General features: G+C 56.6%; 3 protein-coding genes across 17 annotated transcripts in view; 1 reads left to right on the forward strand and 2 right to left on the reverse strand.

The window, feature by feature from the left end:
• Espn (espin) overlaps positions 1–4,090 on the forward strand; it is a 34,908-nt gene extending 30,818 nt beyond the window's left edge. The window contains 3 exon segments of the mRNA XM_021232597.2: positions 88–167; positions 252–263; positions 3,155–4,090. Coding sequence (XP_021088256.1) covers positions 88–167; positions 252–263; positions 3,155–3,299 — 237 coding nt within the window. The 3' untranslated portion in view covers positions 3,300–4,090.
• Positions 4,091–4,312: 222 nt separating this feature from the next.
• On the reverse strand, positions 4,313–9,107 carry Tnfrsf25 (TNF receptor superfamily member 25). Of its 11 annotated transcripts, none has more exons than XM_040734868.1 (9): positions 8,467–9,107; positions 7,820–7,958; positions 7,519–7,653; positions 7,026–7,175; positions 6,151–6,219; positions 5,956–6,054; positions 5,711–5,745; positions 5,082–5,265; positions 4,313–4,911 (listed from the first exon to the last, which is right to left on the reverse strand). In XM_040734868.1, exons 1-9 carry the CDS (start codon positions 8,605–8,607, stop codon positions 4,583–4,585), a joined length of 1,281 nt encoding a protein of 426 aa, XP_040590802.1. In that variant the 5' UTR covers positions 8,608–9,107; the 3' UTR covers positions 4,313–4,582. The 11 variants fall into 11 exon arrangements, with proteins under 11 accessions (XP_040590802.1, XP_021088263.1, XP_040590801.1 ...); XM_021232604.2 differs by having other exon boundaries at positions 5,711–5,748; XM_040734867.1 differs by having other exon boundaries at positions 6,148–6,219.
• Positions 9,108–9,191: 84 nt separating this feature from the next.
• Plekhg5 (pleckstrin homology and RhoGEF domain containing G5) overlaps positions 9,192–24,010 on the reverse strand; it is a 40,956-nt gene continuing 26,137 nt past the window's right edge. For 4 of the 5 annotated variants that reach the window (XM_040734864.1, XM_040734862.1, XM_040734863.1 and 1 more), the window contains 20 exons: positions 21,149–21,278; positions 20,245–20,347; positions 19,863–19,923; positions 19,461–19,552; positions 18,880–19,016; positions 18,416–18,564; positions 16,964–17,185; positions 16,674–16,880; positions 16,398–16,493; positions 15,780–15,830; positions 15,513–15,662; positions 15,144–15,254; positions 14,887–15,036; positions 14,663–14,800; positions 14,408–14,527; positions 11,757–11,889; positions 11,557–11,672; positions 11,310–11,473; positions 9,883–10,674; positions 9,192–9,615 (listed from right to left, as the gene is read on the reverse strand). In XM_040734864.1, the coding sequence (XP_040590798.1) occupies positions 9,606–9,615; positions 9,883–10,674; positions 11,310–11,473; positions 11,557–11,672; positions 11,757–11,889; positions 14,408–14,527; positions 14,663–14,800; positions 14,887–15,036; positions 15,144–15,254; positions 15,513–15,662; positions 15,780–15,830; positions 16,398–16,493; positions 16,674–16,880; positions 16,964–17,185; positions 18,416–18,564; positions 18,880–19,016; positions 19,461–19,552; positions 19,863–19,923; positions 20,245–20,347; positions 21,149–21,278 (3,132 nt within the window). In that variant the 3' untranslated portion in view covers positions 9,192–9,605. Of the gene's footprint in view, positions 9,616–9,882; positions 10,675–11,309; positions 11,474–11,556; positions 11,673–11,756; positions 11,890–14,407; positions 14,528–14,662; positions 14,801–14,886; positions 15,037–15,143; positions 15,255–15,512; positions 15,663–15,779; positions 15,831–16,397; positions 16,494–16,673; positions 16,881–16,963; positions 17,186–18,415; positions 18,565–18,879; positions 19,017–19,460; positions 19,553–19,862; positions 19,924–20,244; positions 20,348–21,148; positions 21,279–21,804; positions 21,903–24,010 lie in introns of those variants that run through there. The other variant, XM_040734865.1, reaches the window with a different exon arrangement.

Below are 24,010 nucleotides of genomic sequence, written 5' to 3' on the forward strand. Positions count from 1 at the left end.
CTGCTGTCCCTGAGCTCTCCATGCCCCCTGGGTTGGAAGTGCATGCCCCCGGCCTGCAAATCTCAAAGCTGTGTGGTTGTGTTTCAGGAGGAAGAGGAGGAGGCCCGGCTGGCCAGCCTGCCTGCCTGGAGGCGAGACATTCTTCGGAAGAAGCTGGAGGAGGAGCGGTCAGTATCTGGAGGAGGCTGCTTGGCTCGTGTCTTGACTCTGGTGTTGTGACACCATCTAATGCTGTCTCTTTCTCATTCCAGGGAGCAGAAGCGGTAAGTATGGGACTGGCCTAAAACCTGCCGCTTCTTCCCCCACCCAGTCACAGAGGCTTGTCCCTTTTGCTCCTTCGTCCAGCCCATTACTTCAGTCCTTGTACCACAGCCTTCAGCTCCCAGTGGTGACACGAGACCCTTAATTGTTGAGCACCTCAAAGTCTAGTTCTCAGACTCTGTTCACATTCTTTTTTTTTTTAAAGATTTATTTATTTACTTATTATGTATACAACATTTTGCCTCCATGCCAGAAGAGGGCACCAGATCTCGTTATAGATGGTTGTGAGCCACCATGTGGTTGCTGGGAATTGAACTCAGGACCCCAGGAAGAGTAGCCAGTGCTCTTAACCTCTGAGCCATCCCTCCAGCCTCCTCTGTTCACATTCTTAAGCTACCTAGACCCCCCTCCTCCGCCATCTTCTATCATTTGACCTTGCTTTTCACCAACTGTGATAACACACACCTATAATCCTAGTTAGTAGGTACAGGCAGGGCTAGGAGTTCAAGATTATGTTGGCTTCACCACCAATTCAAGGCCAACCTGAGCTACAGGAGACCATGCTCAAAACAAAAGCCTACCTTATAGTGCTGGTTTTTCTGTTTTGTGTGTGTGTCAGCCGGGTGGTGGTGTTGCACACCTTTAGTACCAACACTCAGGAGGCAGAGGCAGGTGGATCTCTGTGAGTTCGAGGCCAGCCTGGTCTACAGAGTGAGTTCTAGGGTAGCCAGGACTACACAGAGAAACCCTGCCTTGAAAATAACAACAAAAATTACATGTATGTCTGCATGTCTGTGTGTGGGTAGGTACACATACGTGAAGGTGCCTATGGAGGCCAGGAGTGTCAGAATTACAAGTGGTTATGAGCCACCCAGTGTGGGTGCTGGGAATCCAACCTGGGTCCTCTGCGGAGTAGTACACTATCTTAATTGATAAGCCATCTCTCCAGCCCCAAGGACAGTTATTTTAACCACAAGATCAACAAACTTGATCATTCATGTTCCCCTCAACTTAATCTGTGTACCCAGGAATCTATCCTGGTACTGCCAGGCAGAAGTACAATGCGCAACACTTACATAATTTTCAATTTTGTGGTAGCCACATTGAGAAAAATTTAAAAGATATAGGTAAACTTAATTTTAATACTTTAACTTAATGTAGGAAAGCTATTATTTTAGCATTTCATCGTGAGAGTTATTATTGAGAGCTAGGCATATAGCTCAGTTGGTGGAGTGCTTGCCCAGCATAAAAAAAAAGAAGCCATAGGTTCAAAAATAAAAGCCCTTGGTCCGCTGGGTGTTGGTGGTGGCGCACGCCTTTAATCCCAGCACTCGAGAGGCAGAGGCAGGAGGATCTCTGTGAGTTTGAGACCAGCCTGGTCTACAAGAGCTAGTTCCAGGACAGCCTCCAAAGCCACAGAGAAACCCTGTCTCGAGCTTCAATCTCCAGTATTGCATAAATCTGGAGTCACAGGACTGGAGAGATGGCTCAGTAGTTAAAACACTGGTTGCTCTTCCAGAGGACCCAGGTTCAATTCCCAGTGCCCACATAGCAGCTCAAAACCATCTGTAACTCTGTAACTCCAGTTCTAGAGAATCCAGTGCCTTCTTTTAGCCCCTTATGCACCAGGCACACACATGGTGCAGACATGAATACAGGCAAAACGCTTGTACACATTCAATTAAATGAGCTTGGAAACAGAGTAGCAACAGAGCCATGTAGTGCTGGCACAGGCCTCTAATTCTAGCAGGAGGAGCAGACGTTCAAATAGCCTTGTCAACAAAGCAACTTTGAGACTAGCCTGCAATACCGAAAAATCCCTCCGCAACCCCCCCTCTCTCTCTCTCTCACACACACACACACACACACACACACACACACACACACACACACACTTGAGATGATTTTCTTTCCCTTAAAAGAAAAAAAAAAACCAGGTGTTGGTGGCGCACGCCTTTAATACCAGCACTTGGGAGGCAGAGGCAGGCGGATCTCTGTGAGTTCGAGGCCAGCCTGGTCTACAGAGAGGGTTCCAGGACAGCCTCCAAAACAATACAGAGAAACCCTGTCTTGAAAAACCAAAAAAAAAAAAAAAAAAAAAGAAAGAAAAAACAAAACAAAACAAAACAGCTGGGCAGTGGTGGCACTTACCTTTAATCCCAGGCAGGCAGATCTCTATAAGTTGGAGGCCAGCCTGGTCTACAGTGAGTGCCAGACAGGCTCCAAAGCTATACAGAGAAACCCTGTTTGTCTCAAAAAAAAAAAAAAGAAGAAGAAAGAGAAAGGAAAAAAAAGATTCTTAGGTTTCAAAATGCCCTGTGCATGCCAATTTGAACATTTTAATTGCTCCATAACCAAATATGATTAGTAGTGACCTGTCAACAGAGCAATCTATCCTTATGCTTTTTCAGAGTTGGGGCTCAGAGCATTCTAAGCAAGCACTTTACTGGGAAGCTATACCCCCAGTTCCTAGCCTTGTGTTCTGAGAAGCTGTCCCTAGCTAGCTCACTAGCCTGTTCCCCAGTAATGAGATCCCCACCGGCTCAGCACTATTCCCTAGTAATTTAGATTGTCCCTAACAACTCAAGTCCCGTCTCCAATGTCAGACCTCTTGTCACTGATCCCCTGAACTCAGTAACATTCAATCCTCACACAGGGTCACCTAATGACCCAATACCTCTTTCCAGTAATACTCTTCCACAAAACAACCCAACTTCAGCTTCCGCTTACCCACCCCTCCTGGCATCCCTGCACCATGACCCTATGAAAACCTCAGGTCCTAAGCAGAGAAGTCCCTGCCCTCACTGACCTCCTCTGTCCCACTGTCATCCTGGTGTCTGGCCTGCCCCATAGCTGGCCTCAGGCATCACTGAGCTTTGCCACCCATAAACAGAAAAGAGGAGGAGAAACAGAAGCAGGAGGAAATACAGAAGGCGAAGGAACAGTCCGAGAAGCTGCGGACACTTGGCTACGACGAGGCCAAGCTTGCACCCTGGCAGCGGCAGGTCATCCTGAAGAAGGGGGAGATCCCTAAGTAATATGAGTCTCAGCCTTTTGCGCGTGGCCTCGAAAGTTCTGAGAGATGGGGACCGGTCCCCCAGCCCCTGCCCCATCCTGCCAGGTTGGTGCGGAAGGGCTGGGAGCCTTGCCACCCTTCCCTTCGGTGCCGGAACCCTCCCTGATCCCCTCCCTGACCCACATCCCCAACCCTGCTTGAGTACTGCTGCTGTCGCCTGGAAAAAAAAAAGTGCCCAAGCCGCTGACGCAAAGAAAAAGAAAAAAAAAAAAAACAGAAAAAGAGAGAGCGAGAAAGATGCTGCTTATTTGCATGCTCACTTACATATATTTGCATGTTGGTCCACCTAGCGCTGAGCTCTCCCCAGCCCCGTGGGTGGTGACTTTTCCTGCAGGGCTCAAGCCCGGCTGCAGCCCCCTCCCCCGCAGCCCGGAACCCACGTTGCCAGCGCATCCTGGGTGGAGGCAGACCCCGAGCTCGGGGAAGGGGTTTTCCTCCCTCCACGACCCAGATCTGCGCTAGCCAAGGCCAGGCTGCATTTCTCACCCCTGACGAGGGCTTCCTCTCAGTCAATTGTTTACCAGAAACGATGAAACTTGCCTGCCGGGGCGGAGCTGCAGCTCCCGAGGGGCCCCACCTTAACTCCCCCACCCCAATTGAGCCCTCCTAGTCCCCAGCTAGGACCTTCGCGCTCCCCTGAGCCTCTCACTGTCCCAGCGGTGTGAGTGGAGGGGCAGGGACCCTGTACCTGCAACCATTCCTGACCCCAGACCCCGCCCGCTTCCTTTCCCCCATTAAACCTCTATCCGCCAACTGTGGTTCTCATTCACTCTCACTAGCCAGTGACTTTCTCCTTCTGGGTCATAGCGGATGCGGATGCGTGACGGGTTGGTATAGGAGCCAAGAAGGCCACTGGTTTCCACTGTGCGCCCCAGTTCCCCAGGCGTCAGGACCCTTAGCCCACTCAACGCCCGGGGGAAACAAAGGGAACCGGAGCGTCACATAACACCCCAGGCCCCACTGAAACGCCAGGAAGCTACTTAAGATATTTAATACCAAGTCCAAACTCAGGCTGATAAACAGCTGTACAACCAATCACTTGGCCCATCCTGGTTTTTCTCCATGACGCTTCCCTTAGCCGGAGCTGCATGGAGCAGGTAGGCAGGGAAGAGGCCAGCCGGCGCTGCTACGCAGGACCGTGCTAGGGGGTTAGTAAGTGACATAAAATGTCTACACCCATAAGTAACAATACTTAAGGTTCCTGCTAGGCTCACTAGAATGTCAAAGTGGCTGGTGGGCCACACATCACGGGCCGTGCTGCAGGCGGCTGCGCAGGTCCTCGGCACAGCCTTCCAACCCCATGCGCTCCAGGGCCGCGTAGACGGCATCCAGGCCCGCAGGCTGCTGCTGCCGCCAGCGCTTGAGCATCTCATACTGCTGGTCCCGGAAGCGGCAGATCTCCACCTCCACAGCCTCAATGTCTGCCTCCCGCAGCCCCAGCGTACGCACGAACTCCTTCCATCGTCGTGCGGGAACTGCATCCATCACATCATAGAGCTGCGGGCCAGGCTGGAGCATAGCAGCAGGCGAGCCTGCAGGAGGCGCTGGCGAGAGCGGAGGTGCCAGAGGAAGGCCTGAGGGTGGGGTCAGGGATGTGAGGTCGCTCCCCAGCAGGGGGCCTAATGGACTTCTTTGCGGAGGGCAGATACCACCCAGTGAGGACAGGAAGTCGACTGTGAAACACTAATGTCCCACCTTGGACTTGGGAAGATGGGGTCAGGTCTGAGCCACCGGGATCACTTACTAAGAGTTCTGTTTGGTGGCTGATTCCAGGGCTGTGGAGCCTGGCTGCCGGCCATCTCCTGAGTGTGGGATAAACCAGGGGCCCAGTGGTTGCCTACCAACTGGACAGTGGTGCAGACTTTCCCAGAACTGTCTTGGGGTGCCAGGAGGGTGTGGGCGCTGTCTGAGGCGGAGATATGGGTAGTCTGGAAGGTGGGAGGCACCAAGTCAGCCATGTGTGTCTAGACAGGCCCCTTAGCTAGTTTCTAGCCAGGGGTGGGCATTCCCTGGCTCATTCTGGAAGCGGAATCACCTCGCTAGGCTCTGGGCACATGTGCACGCACACACACACACACACACTCTGTGCGTGCTCTGTCTCTCTCCCCTGTGGCCCAGTAGAAGGGCTGCTGTGTCTGCTGGAAGTCTGTCGTCTGTCCCCCAGTCCTTTGGAGGTGTCCACCCCTCTCAATGCTAGGCCTGGAGCACCTGCTTGACTATAGTGGACAGTCACTTGAGCAGACGCTGTGGCTGGTCTTGTTCGCTGATAGCTCTTGGCACATTTGTTAGGTCTAACCTCTGCTAGCAACCATGCTGAGCACTGGGGACTGTAACTCCCTAGTTCCAGAAGCTTCCCAGACCTGAGACAATTACCTGCGGTGAGGTGAGGGTCTCCATCCCAGCTGTGTCTGCTGACAGAGACAGAGAGGCCCAGTCAACAGCAGGCAAGGTGCCAGGATTTGGGCGCTAATCCAGTAATGTGCCTCGAGTCCTTTCCCGCCTCATCCGCCTTCCCTCGGTTCCCTTCGCCTGCATCACTTCCAGGGGCTCCCGAGTACCTACCTACCTTTGCTCCAGGCCTCTGGCAACACATGGGTGCGGTACATGTATGGACTTACCAGGCACCACAGGCTTGCAAGGCTGGCATCGGAAGTACGTGCAGATCAGGGTGGCCCCAAGCAGGAATGAGGCCCCCAATAGCAGCTGGGCCCAAAATACTACAAGAACAGCGGCTGGTGAGCGCCAGCTAGCAGCCACCCCCTGCCTCACACCGGCCCACTCCACTCTTCCCACTCGAATCCCCGCATTACCACCTACTCCACCCCCAGCCTCAGGCACCGCTGGCTGTGTCTGTGGTTCCAGGGCAGACTCCGTTGAAACCCCTGTGAAGGGAGCGGAGGCGGGGCTGAAGGCTACCCAGGATTGCCTGACCCCCTTCCCCACCTTGTAGGGGGCGGGGGCTTCCATCTTGTGGACCTCATTCTGCCCCCCCCACCGTTCCCTGAGTATCACTGAAATGCCTCGAGGGTCACTTACATCAACTGTCACTCACTACTGAGCTCCTACCCAGACTCTACAAGAATGGGGGTTTTCGCCTTCAGCGCCTGGGTAGTCCTGGCGCCTGGAATTAGTGAGGTGGCAGATACTCAAGTAGATGAGTGAATATAGGTGCCATCCCCCTTGCTGCAGCCCTGGGAAGAGCATCGCGGTGCCCCCTGCTCAAGGGGGAAACCGAGATCTCTCAGCTTGCCAAGGACTAGAAGCAAATCCAGCTTCAAAGCTCTGGCAGTCGGTGTGACCAATCCGTGATAAATCCACCCTCAAACAGGTGGTGGGAGGGTCTGAGGGGCATTCGGGCAGAAAGTGGAGACAAGGCCCCGCCCCGTTATGTATCCTAAACCCTCATGATATCTGAAATGCCCCCCGAACATGACAGAGCCAGGCTGCCCCCACCTACATCTTTCCCCACCTCTAAACCAGCAGCATCTGCCCCCAGAGTCCCCACCCTGCTCCCAGCCGCCCTCCCCTCTGGCCCAGCACGGCCCCCTACGTGCGTGCGGCAGGATGCACAGCCACTGCCATGTTCCCAGGGCCCGGCAGACCAGGACATGGTTTGCATCAGGGCAGAGGAGGAGGGGGCTGGAGGAAAAGGGCCCTAAGGGTAGACGGCCCAGGACGGAGTACTCACCAGGGGTCGGTGGAGCCGCACAACCCGAACATGACAGGCAAGCCAAGGGCGAGCTTTCCCTACAGGGGTCGGTGGAGCAGACAAGCCCCGGCTGGCAGCCACAGCGGGTGTCGGACACCGCTGAACAGTTCTCCAGGGTCACCTGAAAGGCTGTCAGGGGTGCGGGAGTACGGGGAACACGGATGTGTCTGAGCTACTGACCTCCACAAAGAAGCAGGGGATAACCACAACCCCCCCCAGAGAAGGAGGTACTAGCTAGCCCCACAGGTAGAAGAAGTAGGCTGCTCAGAGTTGACCAGAGGCCAAGGCATGCAGAAACAGGAAGGCCACAGGGGAAAGGAGAAAGGCCTGGGGAAACAGAATACATGGTGGATGTAGGGATACGTGAACGCAGGGGCCTCACACCCACAGGCTGGGCCCGAGCCGGCTTTCCCAATGGCCCTGGCCGTGGCCTGTCCACACAAGTCCCCTGAGCCCCGGACAGCCCCCTCACCCATCTCATCACAGGCTTGGCAGCGGGTGCAGCCAGACATAAAGTGGTCTCCCCAGGTTAGGAAGGTGCCCCGAGGGCAGGGGAGGCAGGTGGAGTTGCCACAGGGCTCTGCACAGGGGGTCTTCACGTAGTGTCCTGCCAAACCCCCAGCAAGAGTCACAGTCCAGCCATCCTACCCGCTCCCTGCCTTTCCCTCCCCACCTGTGGTCACTACCCCAGCCTCCCTGGACCCCATGCCCAGCCTGCCTCCCCCTACCCCCCAGCCCCTCCTTCTTCCTGCATCACCCTTTCAGACACCTACCTTTTGGGCAGCCCTTGCAACAAAACGGGCCATACCTCTTCTGCGAGTCCCCGGCACAGTCGCACCGGCCAGGAGTGCTGCTACCCTGGCCCTGGCCCCCGGGGGGCAGCAGCAGCAGCAGCAGGAGGGGCAAGAGAGCCTGGGGGACACGTACTGTTGACCCCTGTGTGGCTGCCCCAGGAGGCCACCTCTCCCTCCCAGGCTCCTCCGCCATTCCAGAGCCCCAACATTTGCCTTCTGAGCAACTCACTTCTGGGCATAATGGGGCGCCCGAGGGGAGGGGCGGGGGAGCAGCTTCCTTCTCTCTCTCCTACAGACTCAGCTTACGAACTGCAGATACCCCCTCCCCCCTGCCAGTCCTCTGCCCATTTCCCCTACAGTCATCGAGACTGGGCCACTATGGGCCCCATTCACATCTTCTGTGACGCGGAGGCCCCCAGACCCCTCTTTCCCCAGCGCGGGAGAGCACGCTTCCTCTTAACGGAAGGGCACGCCCGAACCTCTAACTAGGTCAGCGGGTGGAGGCAACCCAGCCCTCAGAGAGGTGGGAATTGAGAGCATCCCCCCCCCCATACCCCCATGAGACGCTTAGTTAGCTCTGGGCTAAGTTTCCAGGCTGTTTCCTGGGCTCCCTCAACTCCACTCACCTCCTTCGTGCAGCCCCCTGGCAGAGGCTCCATGGCAGTCTGCACCGCCTGAGTGCCTCTCTGGTTCTCTGGTGCAGCCCGGGGCTTCCCCACTAGCCCAGCCCCTGTGTTCCTAGCCCAGGGCCTGCCCGCCTGCGCCATCCAGAAAAGCCCGCCTCAGGGAATGGCCAGGGTGGGGTCTGCCGCTCTTCAACAGCTAAGGGGGCGTGACTCTCTACCAGACGGGAGGCCTTCCCTGGTGTGGTACACTCTGGGCACTGGAGGCCCACGCAGGCTTTGGCCAAACCCATATAGGACAAGGCTGCATCTTAACTCCAACCTGGGTCTAGCTCTAGCCCTGGGAACCATTCTTAGAGGTGGGCCTAGGGCAAGTGTCCTGGGAACCATTCTTAGAGGTGGGCCTGGGGCAGGTGTCCTTTCTCTGGCCCTCAAGTACTTGGGATGCGTTGGGAAAACCTAGCCAGGAGACCTACATCTTCCCGAACAGCTGCTGGGTGTGGGTCGAACCCTGAGTTCGAAGGAATACCCTATCGATTCTAGAAGAGGTCGGCAAAGGCAGGCACAAGCAGCATTTCCTGAGGGTTCCGATTAAAGGTTATCTCCTGGCTGTAGCAGGAGACAAGCCGGGCTTGGTGCACGGTGTCTTCCACAGCCCCCCCCCCTGCATTCCCCCAGCCAGCTCAATGCACACAGGGAACAGACAGGGTTTCAGAAGCAAGGCACTCTCCAGGGAGTATATACAAGTCTTTATAAAAAGAGCCAAACTCAATAAATACGCAGCTTGACAGAGCCCAGCCTGAGCCTCAGAGGCCAGTATGAGTCCAAAGGAGGATGGCGGGGGGGGGTAATCTTAGGAGCCTAGCCCAGAGGATTAGGGCTGGGCCATGTCAAGAGCAGATAAAAGAGGCTGCCCGGGCAAGGGGGTAGAGCGTGGCAGCCAGGGCCGGAACGTGACGGGCCCTTCTCCATTCCATCCAGTCCAGCAAAGTGCAAATCGGCCACAGGGTGATGGGCGGTCATCCTGCCTGGCACTCTGGCACACGCGCAGGCGAGGCTGCGGTGAAGCAGGTGCCATGTCCCCCGGGCAGGACGCTCTCCGCTGTCCCTTAGTCAATGGCACCCTTGGGATAGCCTTCAGCTCAGACCTCCCTGTAAGGGGTGGGGAGAAAGTCCGTCCTTGGTGGATGCCATTCACCAAGTGGCTTTAGCTGACCTTCCTCTCCACCACGGGCCCTTGTCCCCGTCACTGCTGCCTGCTAGACACCCCCACGTAGCACTGGGACAGGCCTCAAGCCCCCTTCTCACGCTCCATCCCCAGTCACGGCTGCTACATCACTGCCTACTCCCGAGACTCGGGTGCTACCCGTCGCGGGCACTGAGTCATCCGCTGCTCCTCCCCCAGCAGGGGCCACTCACGAGGCAGTGAGGGTGGAGTTAAGCAGCAAGGTGGTCCTGATCCGATAGAGCTGGGCCAGGGTCAGCTTCCTGTGCTGAACAGAGATCCCTGGGGGAGGCTCGGGCTGCACGCTGGGAGCAGCCCCCGAAGGCACCTCTCTCCTGGCAGGATCCGTAGGTCCCCCAGTCGAGTAGCTGACTCTTTTCTCAGGTCTCGACAACTCGGGGCCAGGGCCAGGGCCAGGGCCAGCGCCAAACACCCCTGGGCAATTCCAGTCAGGCCCGCCCTCCTGAAGGGAGCTCCGAGTCCTCACCCCAGAGGCCACAGCGGTCAGGCAGAGATCTGACAGGCTACGGCTAGGAGCTGGGGGCACTGCGTGGGCGGCAGTTCCTGACGGCAGCTGTAGGAGGCTAGCCTCAGATTTGGACTTGAGCAGGTGGGGCGGGCGGGGCAGCAGTTGGACGGGTGTACGGCGGCGGAGGCGGGGAGAGGATGGGGGCGAGGGGGTCTGTGGTGGTAACTCCAGGGGCCGGGGCACGGGCACCGGCTCTGCCACAGGGGGTGGAGCCACAAAGTCTTGCAGAGAAGTGGGGGACAGGGTGCCATAGGCAGAGTCCATGGAGCAAGAGCGGCCGTCCCCTGGGCCCAGGGGCAGCAGCTCGCCAGTGGGAGTAATGGATGAGGCAGTGGTACCGAGGGAGGTCTCGTCCGACTGGGAGCTGAAGGGACCTCGGCCAAACTCCGGAGAAGACAGTGTCTCCCCAGGCTCCACCACAACCATGGCCAGGGTCTCTGTGGAACCATCTGAGGCACTGTAGGGGCCAGAAGAAGTGTGAACCAGCCAGGAGATACCTAACAAGCCTAAAGCAGCCTAGAGAAGCAGGGGCTTGGGGCTCAGAGCGTCAGCACCTGTTACAGACTGCAGGCAGCTACATGCAATGGATCATGTGGGAAACTGTCCTCCATGCGTGGACTCTCGCGGGAGACACAGCTGTCCCCCGCCACTCCCACTGGGTTCACAGCGTCATACTATTCAGAGGGCAGTCCCTATCTGCGTCCTTGGCTGGCTGGGGTAACTTGTCCCGATGGACCCTGCTGAATGTTTTCATTCTGTGTGTGTGGCCTGGTCTGGCTGTGTAGCCCTAGAGCTCCCTAAAAAGACCAGGTTGGCTTCAAACTTTCTGCAATCCCCCTGTAATCTCAGGTGCTGGGATTACAGACGTGCACCTTAGCTTGGTGGGTGGACTGCATGTCTGTCTGTCTGTCTATGTCTGTCTGCCTTTCTCCTCTTCTCTTCCTCTTTTTTTTCTTTCTTTCTTGAGGCAGGGTCTCACTTTGCTGCCCAGGTTGTTATAAACTCGGGGTGACCCTCCTGCCTCAGCTCTCTAGCTCTGGGATTATAAGCAAGGAGGCCCAAGCTTGCCAGGCAGTCTTGGGGGGAGCGTACCCGCGCTGAGAGTCGAGGCTGTCGCTGCTCTTCCGCAGGACGGTGGGCGAGCTGGCGGCGGAGGCGCTGCTGTCCTCTGCCTCCTCTTCCAGGCTCTGCAGGGGCTGGCTGCCCGGATGTTCCTCCTGTGCACACAGCTCCGCACGCAGCTGCTGCAGCTGGTTCTGCAGGCCGGGTGGGCGCAGACACAGAATGAGCTGTGAGAGACAGACCCCACTTCCCGGCAGCCCTCTGCCGCTGCTCTCACCTGCGCATTGTAAATAGTGTCCAACCAGCTTCGGCACAGGACCTGGCTGCTGGCCTGGAATGTATACGCCCCCACGGCACTGCGGAACTCATTCAGGTAGATGAGGAGGAAGGAGCCTGGTCACAGAAGGGCCAGGTTAGTATCAGAGCCCCTGCCCACAGCAGCCCCTTGACCAGGAGCAGGGGACCGGAATTCCTCACCAGGGTCCCGAAGCTCCCGGCACACGATCTTGTCCACCAGCAGTGGTGGCCTGATGACCTTGGTTCTCTCTGCTTTCTTCACGGCCTTGGTCACCAAGAGTAGGTCAGTGAACAGGAAGCAATACACGTCCATCTTTGGTGGAGAAGCACAGGGCGTTAAGGGTCACAGACAGGGTCCTGAGGCTGCTGAAAACCTCTGTTGTTTTCCAAGACAGGGTTTCTATGTATAGCCCTGGCTCTCCTGGAACTCGCTCTGTAGTCCAGGGTGGCCTGGAACCCTCAGAGATCCACCTGTCTCTGCCTCTGGAGAGCTGGGATTAAAGGCGTGTACCAGGGCTGCAGAGGAAACGGCTCAGGAGTTAAGAGCACTGGCTGCTCTTCCAAAGGTCCTGAGTTCAAATCCCAGCAACCATATGGTGGCTCACAACCATCTGTAATAAGATCTGGTGCCCTCTTCTGGCCTACAGGCATATATGCAGACAGAATACTGCATATATAATAAATAAATCTTTAAAAACAATAAAGGTGCCAGGCAGTGGTGGCGCACGCCTTTAATCCTAGCACCCGGGAGGCAGAGGCAGTTGGATCTCTGAATTTGAGACCAGCCTGGTTTACAAGAGCTAGTTCCAGGACAGCCTCCAAAGCCATAGAGAAACCCTGTCTCAAAAAACAAAGGAAAAAACAAAAACAAACAAAAAACGAATAAAGGTATATACTACCATACCTGGCCATTTTACTTATTAATTTAATACCATTTAACCTTCATTTGTGTGAGTGTTTGTCTGTATATATATGTTCCATGTGTACACCTGGTGCCTGAGGGATCCCATGGAACTGGAGCTCTACATGGTTAGGAAACGCCCTGTGGATGGTGGGAACTCAGCCAGGTCTTTGGCAAGAGAGGCCAAGTGCCCATAACCACTGAGCCATCTCTTCAGCCCCTGCCACAACTTTGGCTGGGGGCTGCTTTTGCTTTTGTGTACATGTGTGTATCTGTGGGTCGCACGGTCTGGTTCTCTCCTATTCAGATCATCAACAGACTTGGCAGTCAGTGCCCACGGAGCCCAATGGCCCCTGGAGCTCAGTTTTTGTTACATACCTCCATTTCCTACCATGAGCTTCAAAATTAAACAGGATTTTTTTTTTTTAAATCAGAAACACACATCTTGAGCTGAGTGTGGTAGAAGAGGCAGGGGGATCACTGTGAGTTCAAGGTTAGCCAGTACTACATATTAAGACCCTGTCTCCAAAGGAAAAAAAAAGTAAAAACAAAAAGGTACATATTTGTGATTTGTCTCAATCACAGTACATTAAAAATACAACAAGTGAGTTGGGGCACGCCTTTAATTCCAGCACTGATGAGTCTTGAAGTGGGTGAATCTCTGTGAGTTCAAAGCCAGCTTGGTCTACAGAGAGAGTTCCGGGACAGCCAAGACTACATAGTGAAACACTCTCAAAACAAAAAGAAAACAATATAACAACCAATTGTGTTCAAGCCCAGCCTCAACTACACAGTGATTCTGCAGGCTACATGAGACCCTATCTCAAAAAAGCAAATGATGGAAAAGAGAAAAACACGATAGGAATGTATTGTCACAATAGAAGGTTTGTCAGCATCCCCGAGGGCCTGGTCTCAATCCATCATAAAAGAGGTCCTGAGTTCAATTCCCAGCAACCACATGATGGCTCACAACCTTCTTCAATGGCTACTTCCTTGACAGCCTCCAAAGCTACAGAGAAATCCTGTCTCAAACCCTGCCCCCCCACACACAAAAAAATAAAGAGAAGGAAAAGAAATAAAAGGGAGATGACATTAAAATCATTATTTGCAAGTGCTAACTACCAGTAGGCTGCCACCTCAGTAGTAAGGTTCTGGGAAACTCCTGGCTTTGCAGAGCACACCCCTCCCTGTCACTTTCAAGGGCTGTGACCCTGCTACTGGACTTTGTAAAATTTAAGCAGGCAACCATCTCCACTGTGATAGCTGTGACATGTTCTTGGGTCACCACACTGATTAGTTTCTTTGCTGTTGTTTCTTGGGACAAGGTTTCTCTGTGTAGCCATGGCTGTCCTGGAACTCGATCCGTAGTCCAGGCTGGCCTCCAACTCACAGAGATCCACCTGCCTCTGCTTTCTGAGTGCTGGGATTAAAGGTGCATGCATACCCTACCACCCTGGTTAGTTTCTCTGTCAACTTGACACAGCCAGGGTCATCTAGGAACAGGTGCCCTTCACTGAGATGAATACTCCCATCAAATTAGTAGACAAATTTGTGGGGCATTGTCTTGACTAATGATGTAAGCCAAAGAAACCCTTTCCTTCCCAAATTGATTTTTTGTTTGTTTGTTTTCCAGACAGGGTTTCTCTGTATTGTTTTGGAGGCTGTCCTGGAACTCACTCTGTAGACCAGGCTGACCTCGAACTCACAGAGATCCGCCTGGCTCTGCCTCTCTGAGTGCTGGGATTAAATTGCTTTTGACCATGGTATTTCCTCACGTCAATCAGAAGCAAACGAGGACAGCTGTCGTGTAATTAACCAGGCAACTATGAACTACTGGCTGGGGCCCAGGGGAGAGCCTCGGGAAGGACGGTACCTACAGAGCAAGGGTGTGTGGGACAAAGGCTCTGGTGTGGGGTGGTCCTAGGGTCACCTTGCTGTCTCTCCCCTCCTTCATCCTCAAGCTCCCCTCCAGCAGCAGCTGCCGAGTCTCTTCAGGGGAGGCGCCAGGCATGGGTGCTGTCAGGTCCAGATGTAAAAATTCCTTCAAGAGCTTTAGGTGGGGGGAGGGGGTGGGCGGATGTCAGAGAGGCCAGGGCCAAGTCTGAGAGGCCCCCAAGAGATGTGCAGCATGTCCCCCGCCCCCACACCCAAACGGGGCTTCCAGGACACCAGAGCCAGCGCCCACCTTATCGACCTCGTCATTGCTGCCCTCCACCACCTGGTAGGCGTCGATCCGGCTCACCACGCCCGCCAGCCGCTGGCGCTCCTGCCGCTGCCGCATGCACGTGTTCACGTGGTGGATGAAGTGTTCCACAGAGCTGATCTGAAGACAGGCGATGGGGTTTAGGGCCGGGATCTGGGAGAGACAGAGCTTAGGAGGGCGGTGCGTTCACAGTTCGGGTTAGTTACCATGGTGATCACCGCTTCCTTGGCACGGGGCTCATCCGTCTTCCTCAGCACCGACTTGAGCAGCAGTGGGTATTTGGTGAGTCGCTGGTGGGGCTTGGCCAGCATGTCACTCAGCTTCAGCCGCTGACACTGCTGGTGCTTCTCGGCCCACTGCGGAGCAGGGGGGCGGAGCTCAGGTCTACCCTCACCCCTCCTCCCAGGCCCCGCCCACCCAGCTGTGCCCATGGTCTTCTGCACCCTGAGCTCCGGGCGCTCACCGTGACATAGGCGCGGAACAGGTCGTTGTCACGCAGTAGACCGCGCATGTACTCCATGCAGCCCTCCTCCTCCATGCAGTATCGGATGTACGGCTTGAAGAGCGAGCCGAACTGGCCCGGGGCAGAACCACGGCGCCCAGTTACCCCAGGATTCCGGGGGCCCCAGAGGTTTCCCGTATCACCCCGGCGGGCCTCAACGTCACCACCCCCATAGCCTGGTGGCAAGGACTCAAACCCAGGTAACCAGAACGAACTACTTCCTCCTCTCTTGGCCAGAGGTACCCTGGGATTGGGGTGAGTGGGAACCAGAGGGAACGGATGGGTAGGCGGGATCTAGCCCTGGGGCTTTTCCAGTGTCCCTGCCCATACCATCTTGAAGCCTTTGAGAAAGTCCCCAGGCTGCAGCAGCGCCCGCGTGCGCCGCGCCTTCTCCAGCACCGGCACCATCACGCTGCCCCACAGCCCGCGGTGCAGCCGAGCGATCTCGGGGATGTTGCTGAACAGGCGCTCAGCTTCCACCTGGGCCAACAGAGGGCGTGGGTCGGCTCCGCCCCGGCCCAACCACGCCTCCCTGCTCGCCCCGCCCCTGCCCCTAGCGACCCCCGCCCCCGGACCCCGCCCCAGGCCAGGTCGCACCTCACACAGGAGCCCAGACTCTTGCAGGTTGAGGAGGCAGCACAGGAACAGCTGTAGGGGGAGGGGAGGCTGCAGCAGGGGTGGGGAGGGGGGAGGTCCCACCCAGACTCTTGAGTCACCCCTTCCCCAGAGGGCCCGAAGCAGCCAGGGATAAAGAAAGAGGGCGTTCGCGCCTCCACACCCATGGTCCAACTGGGGAAGGGGTCACCCTAACCCGTCCCGCCAGGAGGAGAAGCTAGGGGACAATGGCTTCTCAGCAGGGCTGGAATGCTCTGGGCCACCTCTGCGGGTTCGGCCTCCCTCCAGGGCAGGTGCTACCTACCCCCCCCGTTGAAATCCCCCAAGTGCCTATCCACTGTGTCCCGGCCGGGGTGCCAGCTCCTGGGAGCGTGACCCGGACGGCAGGTGTTCAGAAACAGCCGTTGCTGAACGACTGGGGCTTCACCTGGACCAGGCGCCTGGCGCCCCCTCCCAGGCACCTGCGGGGGATCCACTCCCGGGATGCGGTCCGCGGCTGAAGTTTGACCCCCCCCCCCCGCCAGCCGTTACCAAGCAAGCAGGGGCCCCGCTCAGCTGAGCGTGCACTCAGCTGGCCTCTGCAGGGGGGACACAACTCACGTTGGTGATCACACGCAGCTTCCGGATGTAGGAGACTTCCGTGTGCAGGAGTTCCCACACCGCCTCCTGCTGGTGGCACTGCCGCCGGGTCAGCTTCTAGAGGGCCGGGCGGGGCAGGTTAGCCAGAAGACTAGGGTGTGCCGGGACGGTCAGATCTGGAGGGGAGGCGGCCCCCCCATCTCGCCGATTGTGACTGTCACACGGTAACTCCACTATAGCGCCCCCCGTCCTCTCCCACTCGACGGCCGAGCAGCCCCCCTCCCCCGCTACACCCACCTCATGCCCATCAATGAGTTCCCGCCAGCTGTCCTCCAGCCTCAGGTTTGCACTGTCCTCCTCCTCCTCGTCATCCTCCTCCTCCTCCTCCTCCTCCTCCCCCTCCCAGGAATCATGGTCAAAACGCAGCCTCCGGGGCATCCTGGGTAGCCCGAAGAGGCTGTAGGCATGCAGCTTGCCCTCCAGCTGTTCCATCCGGTCCACTTCCTGCAAGGAGACCCAGGGTCAGGGGGGTCGGGGGTCGGGGTCGGCTAGCGGCTCTGCCCCGAGCCCACGGTGGCGCCACATACCCGGCCACAGGCGCCGGTGCTGGGGCTGGAGCTGAAGAAGCCGCTGAAGCGACTGGCTGCCCGGTTCTTCCAGCTCTCGCCGCTCCCACCGCTGGTGCCTCCGGCGCTGCTGCCGACAGGCAGAGAACAGCTGGAAGGCGTGGACGGCGGCGGTGGCTCCTGCCCGGGGATGCTCGGCTCCCCCAGGAACTCAGACATGTTCTTGCGACGGCGGCCGGGCGCCTGGCCAGGGAGATGAAGGGTCAAGAGCCGCCTCCCACCAGCCCCGAAGCTCCACACCAGGGTTTCCAGGACACGGATCAAGCAGGCAGACACAAGTCTTCCTTGACCCCGGGCACCATCTCCACTGAGACCCAGATGTCCAGACACAGGCTCACCTCAACTACTGTTCCAGGCCACCCGGATCCAGGCTACCCAGCTTTAAGCAGGAAACAGGTAGGAAGAAACTCGGGGTTGCACGTGCGCGTGTCACAGACACACACACACACACACACACTCTCACTCAGGAGCCCCCACAAATAGAGCTCCAAAAGGCTCAGGAGTTAAGAGCAAGAACAAAGAGCACCAGCTGCTCTTGCAGAGGACCTGGGGTTGGTTCCCATCACCTACACGGTATCTCACAACCGTCCGTAATAACTCCAGTTCCAGGGGATCTAATGCTGTCACAGCTTCCAAGGGCACTGAATATATGCGGTATGCATACATACACTCATACACACACAATAAAAAAAACTTTAAAAATTAAAACGCTCCAGAAAAAAAAAGAGGGAAAGAAAAAGGAGGAGTTGGGTGTGATGGTGAGCGCCTTTAATCTCAGCTCCTGGGAGGCAGAGCCTGTGTGATCTGTGACTGTGAGGCCAGCCTCTGCTATATAATGAGTTCCAGGCCAGCCAAAACTACACAGTGAGACCCTGTCTCAAAGATAAATAGACAGACAGACAGGCATATACATGACAGATGATAGTAGATGGATGATAAAGACAGACATATAGATGACATGATAAGTGACAGAGACAGACAGAGATGACAGATGATAATAGATGACAGAGATAGAAATATAGGTGATAGATAGGTGACAGGTAGACAGATGATAGGTGGGTAGGTAGAGGATACACAGATAAGAACAGAAAAGGGACAAGACCCATGAAACACTCACACCCAGTGGGTGACACACTGTGACCTCCCAACACCAATGTGCTGTTGTTACATAGCATTCCCCCTGCCCCCCTGCCCCACAGATAAACATACTCCATGTACTCTGACCCCCTGGGCACTACAACATTCAGAGACAAAATGCATCATCTAGACTAGTTGCATACAGAGAGAGACCCCTGTCCTACGGCCAACCACTCGCATCTTGCAGAAGCGGAACCTAAGCTCCAAGAGCGATGGAGTGGAGAACTCAGGAGGATTCCTCCTTCGGAGGTGCCCTGCCCTACCCCTCCTCCTCACCAAGATGTCCAGACTGTTCTCCCGGCGGCTCTGAGGGTCCACACGCTCCGACACGGGGGGCCCAGCTCCAGTGGGCCTCAGGATGGGCAAACTGAGAGACTTGGAGTCCTTTACTCCCTGCTCCACCTTGCCCTCGTCCCCCGGCTTGCCTAGGGGCAGCAGGTAAAGCATGAGAGGTCCTTGGTGCCTGGGAAACGGGAGGCACAGGGGCCGAGTCCCTTCTCCCCCGAGGATTCAAGGGTTAGGCTGAGCTACCCTCCCTGGGAGCCCCGCCCTGCCAGCACCCTGCCAGCACCAGTCACCAGCGCCCAGCAAAAGACACCTGTATGTTAATGAGCCAGCTCAGGAGCATGGCCAATGGGAACCTGAGCCCAGGAAGGGCTCCACAGTCGGGAGGCCCCAAGGAGCCCCAGCCACCCCACCCAGCTAGGTGGCCCCGTGGAGCCTGCTGCTGCTCTGCTCACCTTTGACCCTCAGGTAGTGTCCTCCAAACCTGTAGGCCTCAAAAGTGAGGGACAGAGGTGTGTTGGATTGGTCCAGGTAGATATCCACTTTACCCAGGGCAATGCCCTTCCTTTCAAACACAGGTAGCAACACCTCCCTGCACCCCCCAGGAAGAAATGTGTGTTTTAGGGGGACAATCATGTGACTCTCCAGCCCACCCACAGGCACGTTTCCCGCCACCTCCCGTTACAAATGGAAAAAAGCAGCACGAACAGCCGCACTGCACACGGGCACACGGATCCCCGCCCCGGAGTCTTATAGGTAGGTCCCTCTAGGGCACAGCGGTCCAGTCAGGGTTAGAGCACACAGGTGAGCCTCGTGAAGGTGTCACACCCATATGGGCCTGCCCACAGGAGTGCACAGACAGACAGACAGACAGACAGCCTTGCACACATGTGCACGCATGCACGTGCGTGCGCACACACGCACACGCGCGCACACACACACACACACACACACACACACACACACGACGCAGAGACTGGGAGTCCTGACAAAGGAACTATATCTGTCCTACCCCCGCTTCCTCCTCAGGCCCTACCCCAGTGACTTCTTCTTCATGGCTGGCACAATTTCTGTTTCAATGTCCACGTTGAGGTCAAATTTCAAGGTGAAACATTCCTTGCTTGGGTCCTGAGAGTACAGGAGTCTATTAGCGTCTCCACCACCACCCCATCGATTGCTTACCGACACTCCCTGGAGCCCGGATGAAAACCCCAACAGGGAGACGAAGGCCGGCCGGGGATCCCCGCCCCGCGTTCCACCTGCCCCCCCAACATACTCGGGACAGTCGGGCAGCTCTGAGCTGTAGGCTGGGGGGGAAGGGGGTCACGCACATCTAGACCCCATCCCCGGCCTGGAGACCAGACTCAGGGAAAGAAAAGGCCGGGGAGAGAAGCTGCCTTTCCGGGAGGCTTGGCGGTCAGCCCTCCTGGTTCCTTACATCCGTGTGCCTCCTCCTGGCTTTCTTCTTGGAGACCTTCAGGCCGGTGCTCTTCCGGTCCCTGTAGGGAAGCAGATGTTGAGGTGCTGGTGGGTTCCCCACGGTGTGGGGTGTAAGCGCGAGTCCTGGTGGGCGCCCACCCTGCGTCAACTGGACTTTAAACTTGGATGCTTTCTACCCGGCTGCCTGTGTGGGATTGTCTGCCCTCTGGTGGCCAACAAGGGAGTCTCACATACACACAACGGTTAACTAGTTAGGATATGAGCCGACCAGCAGGGGGGCAGTTTTCTTCTAGAAATCAAGGCAAGGCAGGAGTGCAGTCCTCTGGAGAAGCACCATGGAGCACGTGGTGCCTGGGCTCGCGCCTACGGTCCACACCTACCCTCTCCCGTCCACACAGCTCTCCTCCTCTTCCTCTAGGTCTGCGGCAGGGCTGGTGCGTGGGGGGCAGGACCGGGTGGAAACGTTCCGTGCGAGGACAGAGCCTTTGAAGAAAGGGATGGGGGGGGCAGTGGTTATGACCGTGGTCCCTCTCTGGCCCATCCTTAACCCTTAGATACTGCCTCTTCCAAAGGCACAGAGCCTGGAGCTCCCCAGTGACTCAAGACCTTCAGTTCTTCCAAGAATGGGTTCCATCATTATCCAAGTCCCCAGACTCAAAAGGACCACAGGCCCTGGAATGATAGACCAGTGATACCCCAGCCCAAATACAAGCCCACCTGCAGCCTCAGTTACCTTTCTACAGCAGGAGGGTAAGAGAGGCAGGCCTCAGGGGCTGTCTCAGAAGGGACCAAGTCCACAGTGCTTCCTTTTAGGGCCCCCCCCCCCTCTACCACACCTGAAGTCCCAGGAGACCTGGGGGAGTGGAGAGTCCCTTTGTCTTTCTTACCAGATGGGAAAGGTGACAGGTGGTCTGGGTGTCTTCCAGTCCCTACTCAGCAGGTGGCCTTTCTAATTCCCTCCCCCAAGTTCCTTCCAACAACAGTGACTTAGCAACCTGCTCTCCTAGGCCGGAGGCCTGGTGTGGAGAGTTTTCAACCCAGAAGTCGCTGGCCCCAGGGACAGGCAGAATTGGGAAGAGGGGACTCCCGTGCTGACCCTGGCCAGCGGCAGGGACAGCTACGGGAGGTGTATCCGCAGGTTCCTATTTCATTCTTGTGTTCCGTGCATGGTCCTACCAGGGTTCCAATGGCTACCACCCAAGCACTGCTTCCGCCAAGAGAGGGGATTCTGGGCTGCCGGAGTTCTCAGGGGGGGGGTGCCCAGGCCTCGTCCCGGGGGCTTACCTTGTGGGGGCAGGTCAAAGCGGACATGCCCATCGTAGCGCACAGTGCTGTGGAACTTGCCGTCACAGGCCTCACACAGGTTGAGGGGCCCCTGGCGGTGCAGCTGCTGGCAGTCGGCATGGTGACACACCTGAGCGGGAAGGACACACACTCAGACCACGACTGTGGTCACCCCCATCTTCACCACCACGCACACCCTCTGCTTCCCTTAGTCAAGCCTTCCCCCCAAGTGCCCACTGCCTGTTTCCAAGGAACGAGACTTCAGAGTCAACAGAGGGGCAGGGGCTACCAACCACTTTCTGGCAGGGAGAACCCCCCAAAAAAAGGGCTTGAGACTGTTCTTCAGTCAGTATCGGAACACCCTGAACTGTGATAACCCTTCAAGCCTGGCTGCTCTCAGGTCTATGGCCTGCCTGAGCCTTGAATAGCAGCCCCCCCCCCCCAACCTGGACTGCTACAGACAGACACATATGGAGCTAATGACGAGTGCACGCACGCACGCACACACGCACATAGACACACGCGTGCACACATGCACGCACGCACACACGTGTGCGCGCGCGCGCACACACACACACACACACACACGCATGCACACAGACACATACGCGTACGCACACACACAGCCCCGGCCTGGAGGCTGCGTCTGTACTTATCATATTTGTCTAGATGTATCTGTTCCTCCCCCTTCCTGGAGAGTTGTCCGTCTTGTAGCCTTCTAACTGCCAAGGGCCTGGTCCCCGATGGCCTGGCCCTGATGCAGTCCCATTAGAAAACAAGAAAACAGAAGCTAGCAAGAAGCCCACAGCCTCCCACGTCGGCCAAACCCAGGGCGGCCGCGGCTTCCTACGATTGGCCTGATCCCCTCAGCCTCCAGCCGCCAGCTCTTCCTCTTCCTCCCAGGTCTGCCTACACTTCCACCCAGGACTCTCCCGTTTCCTGCAGGGTCAGGCCTCCTCCATCAGCACAGGGCACGCTACCCTCCACATTATGAACAGAGCCCCGGGCTCACTCGCCCTTGGGCGTCTGCTCCCCTCTTCCCCTGTGGGGTGAGCCGCCCCCAGCCTCTGCCTTCACGGCTTCTATGCAATGCTCCGCTCCCCTGCCTTGCTCTCCTGACAGGCTGGAATTATCAGGGTTTTCCCCTTCTGGGGCGGTGGCGGTGATGCTAGACAGGGTCTCACGCTAGTTTAGGCTGGCCTCCAGCTCAAAGCAATCCTCCTGCCTCAGCCTCCCTGGTACCAGTATTCCAGGCATGAGCCACCAAGCCTGGCTCTCCCCCAGTTTTCATCTTTAAATAGCTCAAGCCTACAGAGTTACAAGAATAGTTCAGCCTTCTGGATCCCGAGACCACGCCACACCACATCTGCCTCCTCGAACCCTTGTCATCGTGCCTCCTCTGGTGCAGAAATCCCACCCATGGGCCCTGAGCTAACACGTGCTCAGTATTGGGTTAGCAGCTATAAGAACCTGCGTTCAAATCACACACACACACACAAACACACACACAGCTCAGTATTGGGTTAGCATTATAAGACTCTGAGTTCAAATGTTCAAATCACACACACACACACACACACACACACACACACAGAGGCCAGAAGAGAGAGTGAGAGTGTGGGGATCGAGGTATATACAGAAGAGTTTCAGAGCCAGGCATTGGTGGTGCACACCTTTAATCCCAGCACTCGGAAGGCAGAGGCAGGTGGATCTCTGTGAGTTCAAGGCCAGCCTGGTCTACAGAGCTACTTCCAGGACAGCCTCCAAAGCCACAGAGAAACCCTGTCTTGAAGCTCCCCTCCCCCCCACATACACACACAAAGAAGAGTTTCAGGTTTGTGGTTTCAAACCATCCAGCCTGGGTGCTAGGAACTGAAATGGGCTCCTCCAGGAGAGCAGTAAGTGCTCCTAACTGCTGAGCTGTCACCCCTCTGCCTGCTCCTGCGAGTTAACAAGGAGCCAGTGCCTCACAATTTGTCACCCTCTCCAGTCACCCAAGGGCTTCCACAAACATCAATGGTTTATGCCTGAATCAGCCATTCCTGCCATGGCTGCTGTGGTGTAGGGATTCCCCTTCTCTTTGTCCTGGGCAGGAAAGGGGGAGTCAGGAGGGTCTCATGTAGCTCAAGCTGGCCTCCAACGTACTACGTAGGGGAGGATGACCTTGAACTGAGTCTCTGTTTGGTTTTCCTTTTCGTTTTATGCCTTACATCTGAGTGCTCTGCCTGTATACAAGCACCATGTGTACCACGAGCATGCAGTGCCCACAGAGGCCAGAAGAGGGCGCCAGGTCCCCTGGAAATGGAGTTACAGGTGCCGGGAATCAAACCTGTGTCCTTTGGAAGAGTTGCCAATGCTTCTAACAGCTGAGCCAGTAGCTGAAGCTTTAACACTGCTGCCCTGCCGGCCGGCTTCTCCAGATAGATGATATCACTAGCCTGCTGATTGGTCGTCCCAGCCCCTAGCTGGTCGGCTGGGAGGGCGGTCAGAGAGACCCCTGATCCAGGCAACTCACACCACAGCCACTCAGAACCACCCAGGGACTCTTCCTCACTCTTGAGTAAGAACAGAAAGGCCCCACCGGAGCCTTGACCCCCTGGCGCCTGGCCTGCAATGCCAGTAACCCTGCAGATCTTTCCTCCATGGTCTCCCCTGACCTTGTCTCCAGCCTTGCATCGTTGTCCCCTTCCTCTCCAGAACGTTCCACACAGCCAGCCCCACAAGGACAGCAGGGGAGTGGCTGAAGTAGGGAGTGGCAGGCGAGGACACGCCTCCTCTGCCAGGGATTGCACCCCAGTCCTATCCGTGTCACCCCCTCTCACCCTCATTAACACACGAGGAGTGTGGAGCTCAGAAGAGTGG

The sequence above is a fragment of the Mesocricetus auratus genome, unplaced genomic scaffold, assembly GCF_017639785.1.
Source record: "Mesocricetus auratus isolate SY011 unplaced genomic scaffold, BCM_Maur_2.0 Super-Scaffold_100042, whole genome shotgun sequence".
In the NCBI taxonomy this organism is placed as follows: Eukaryota; Metazoa; Chordata; class Mammalia; order Rodentia; family Cricetidae; genus Mesocricetus; species Mesocricetus auratus.

What these genes read in the sequence shown, in the direction of transcription:
- Tnfrsf25 (XM_021232601.2), bottom strand. Translation starts at nt 8,607, where the DNA reads ATGGCGCAGGCGGGCAGGCCCTGGGCTAGGAACACAGGGGCTGGGCTA. An exon ending in TGCGGCTCCACCGACCCCTG is followed by an intron (nt 6,220 to 7,025) that starts GTGAGTACTCCG and finishes CTCCCTTCACAG; the next exon opens with GGGTTTCAACGGAGTCTGCC. An exon ending in AGACCCTCACCTCACCGCAG is followed by an intron (nt 5,266 to 5,710) that starts GTAATTGTCTCA and finishes CCCACCTTCCAG; the next exon opens with ACTACCCATATCTCCGCCTC.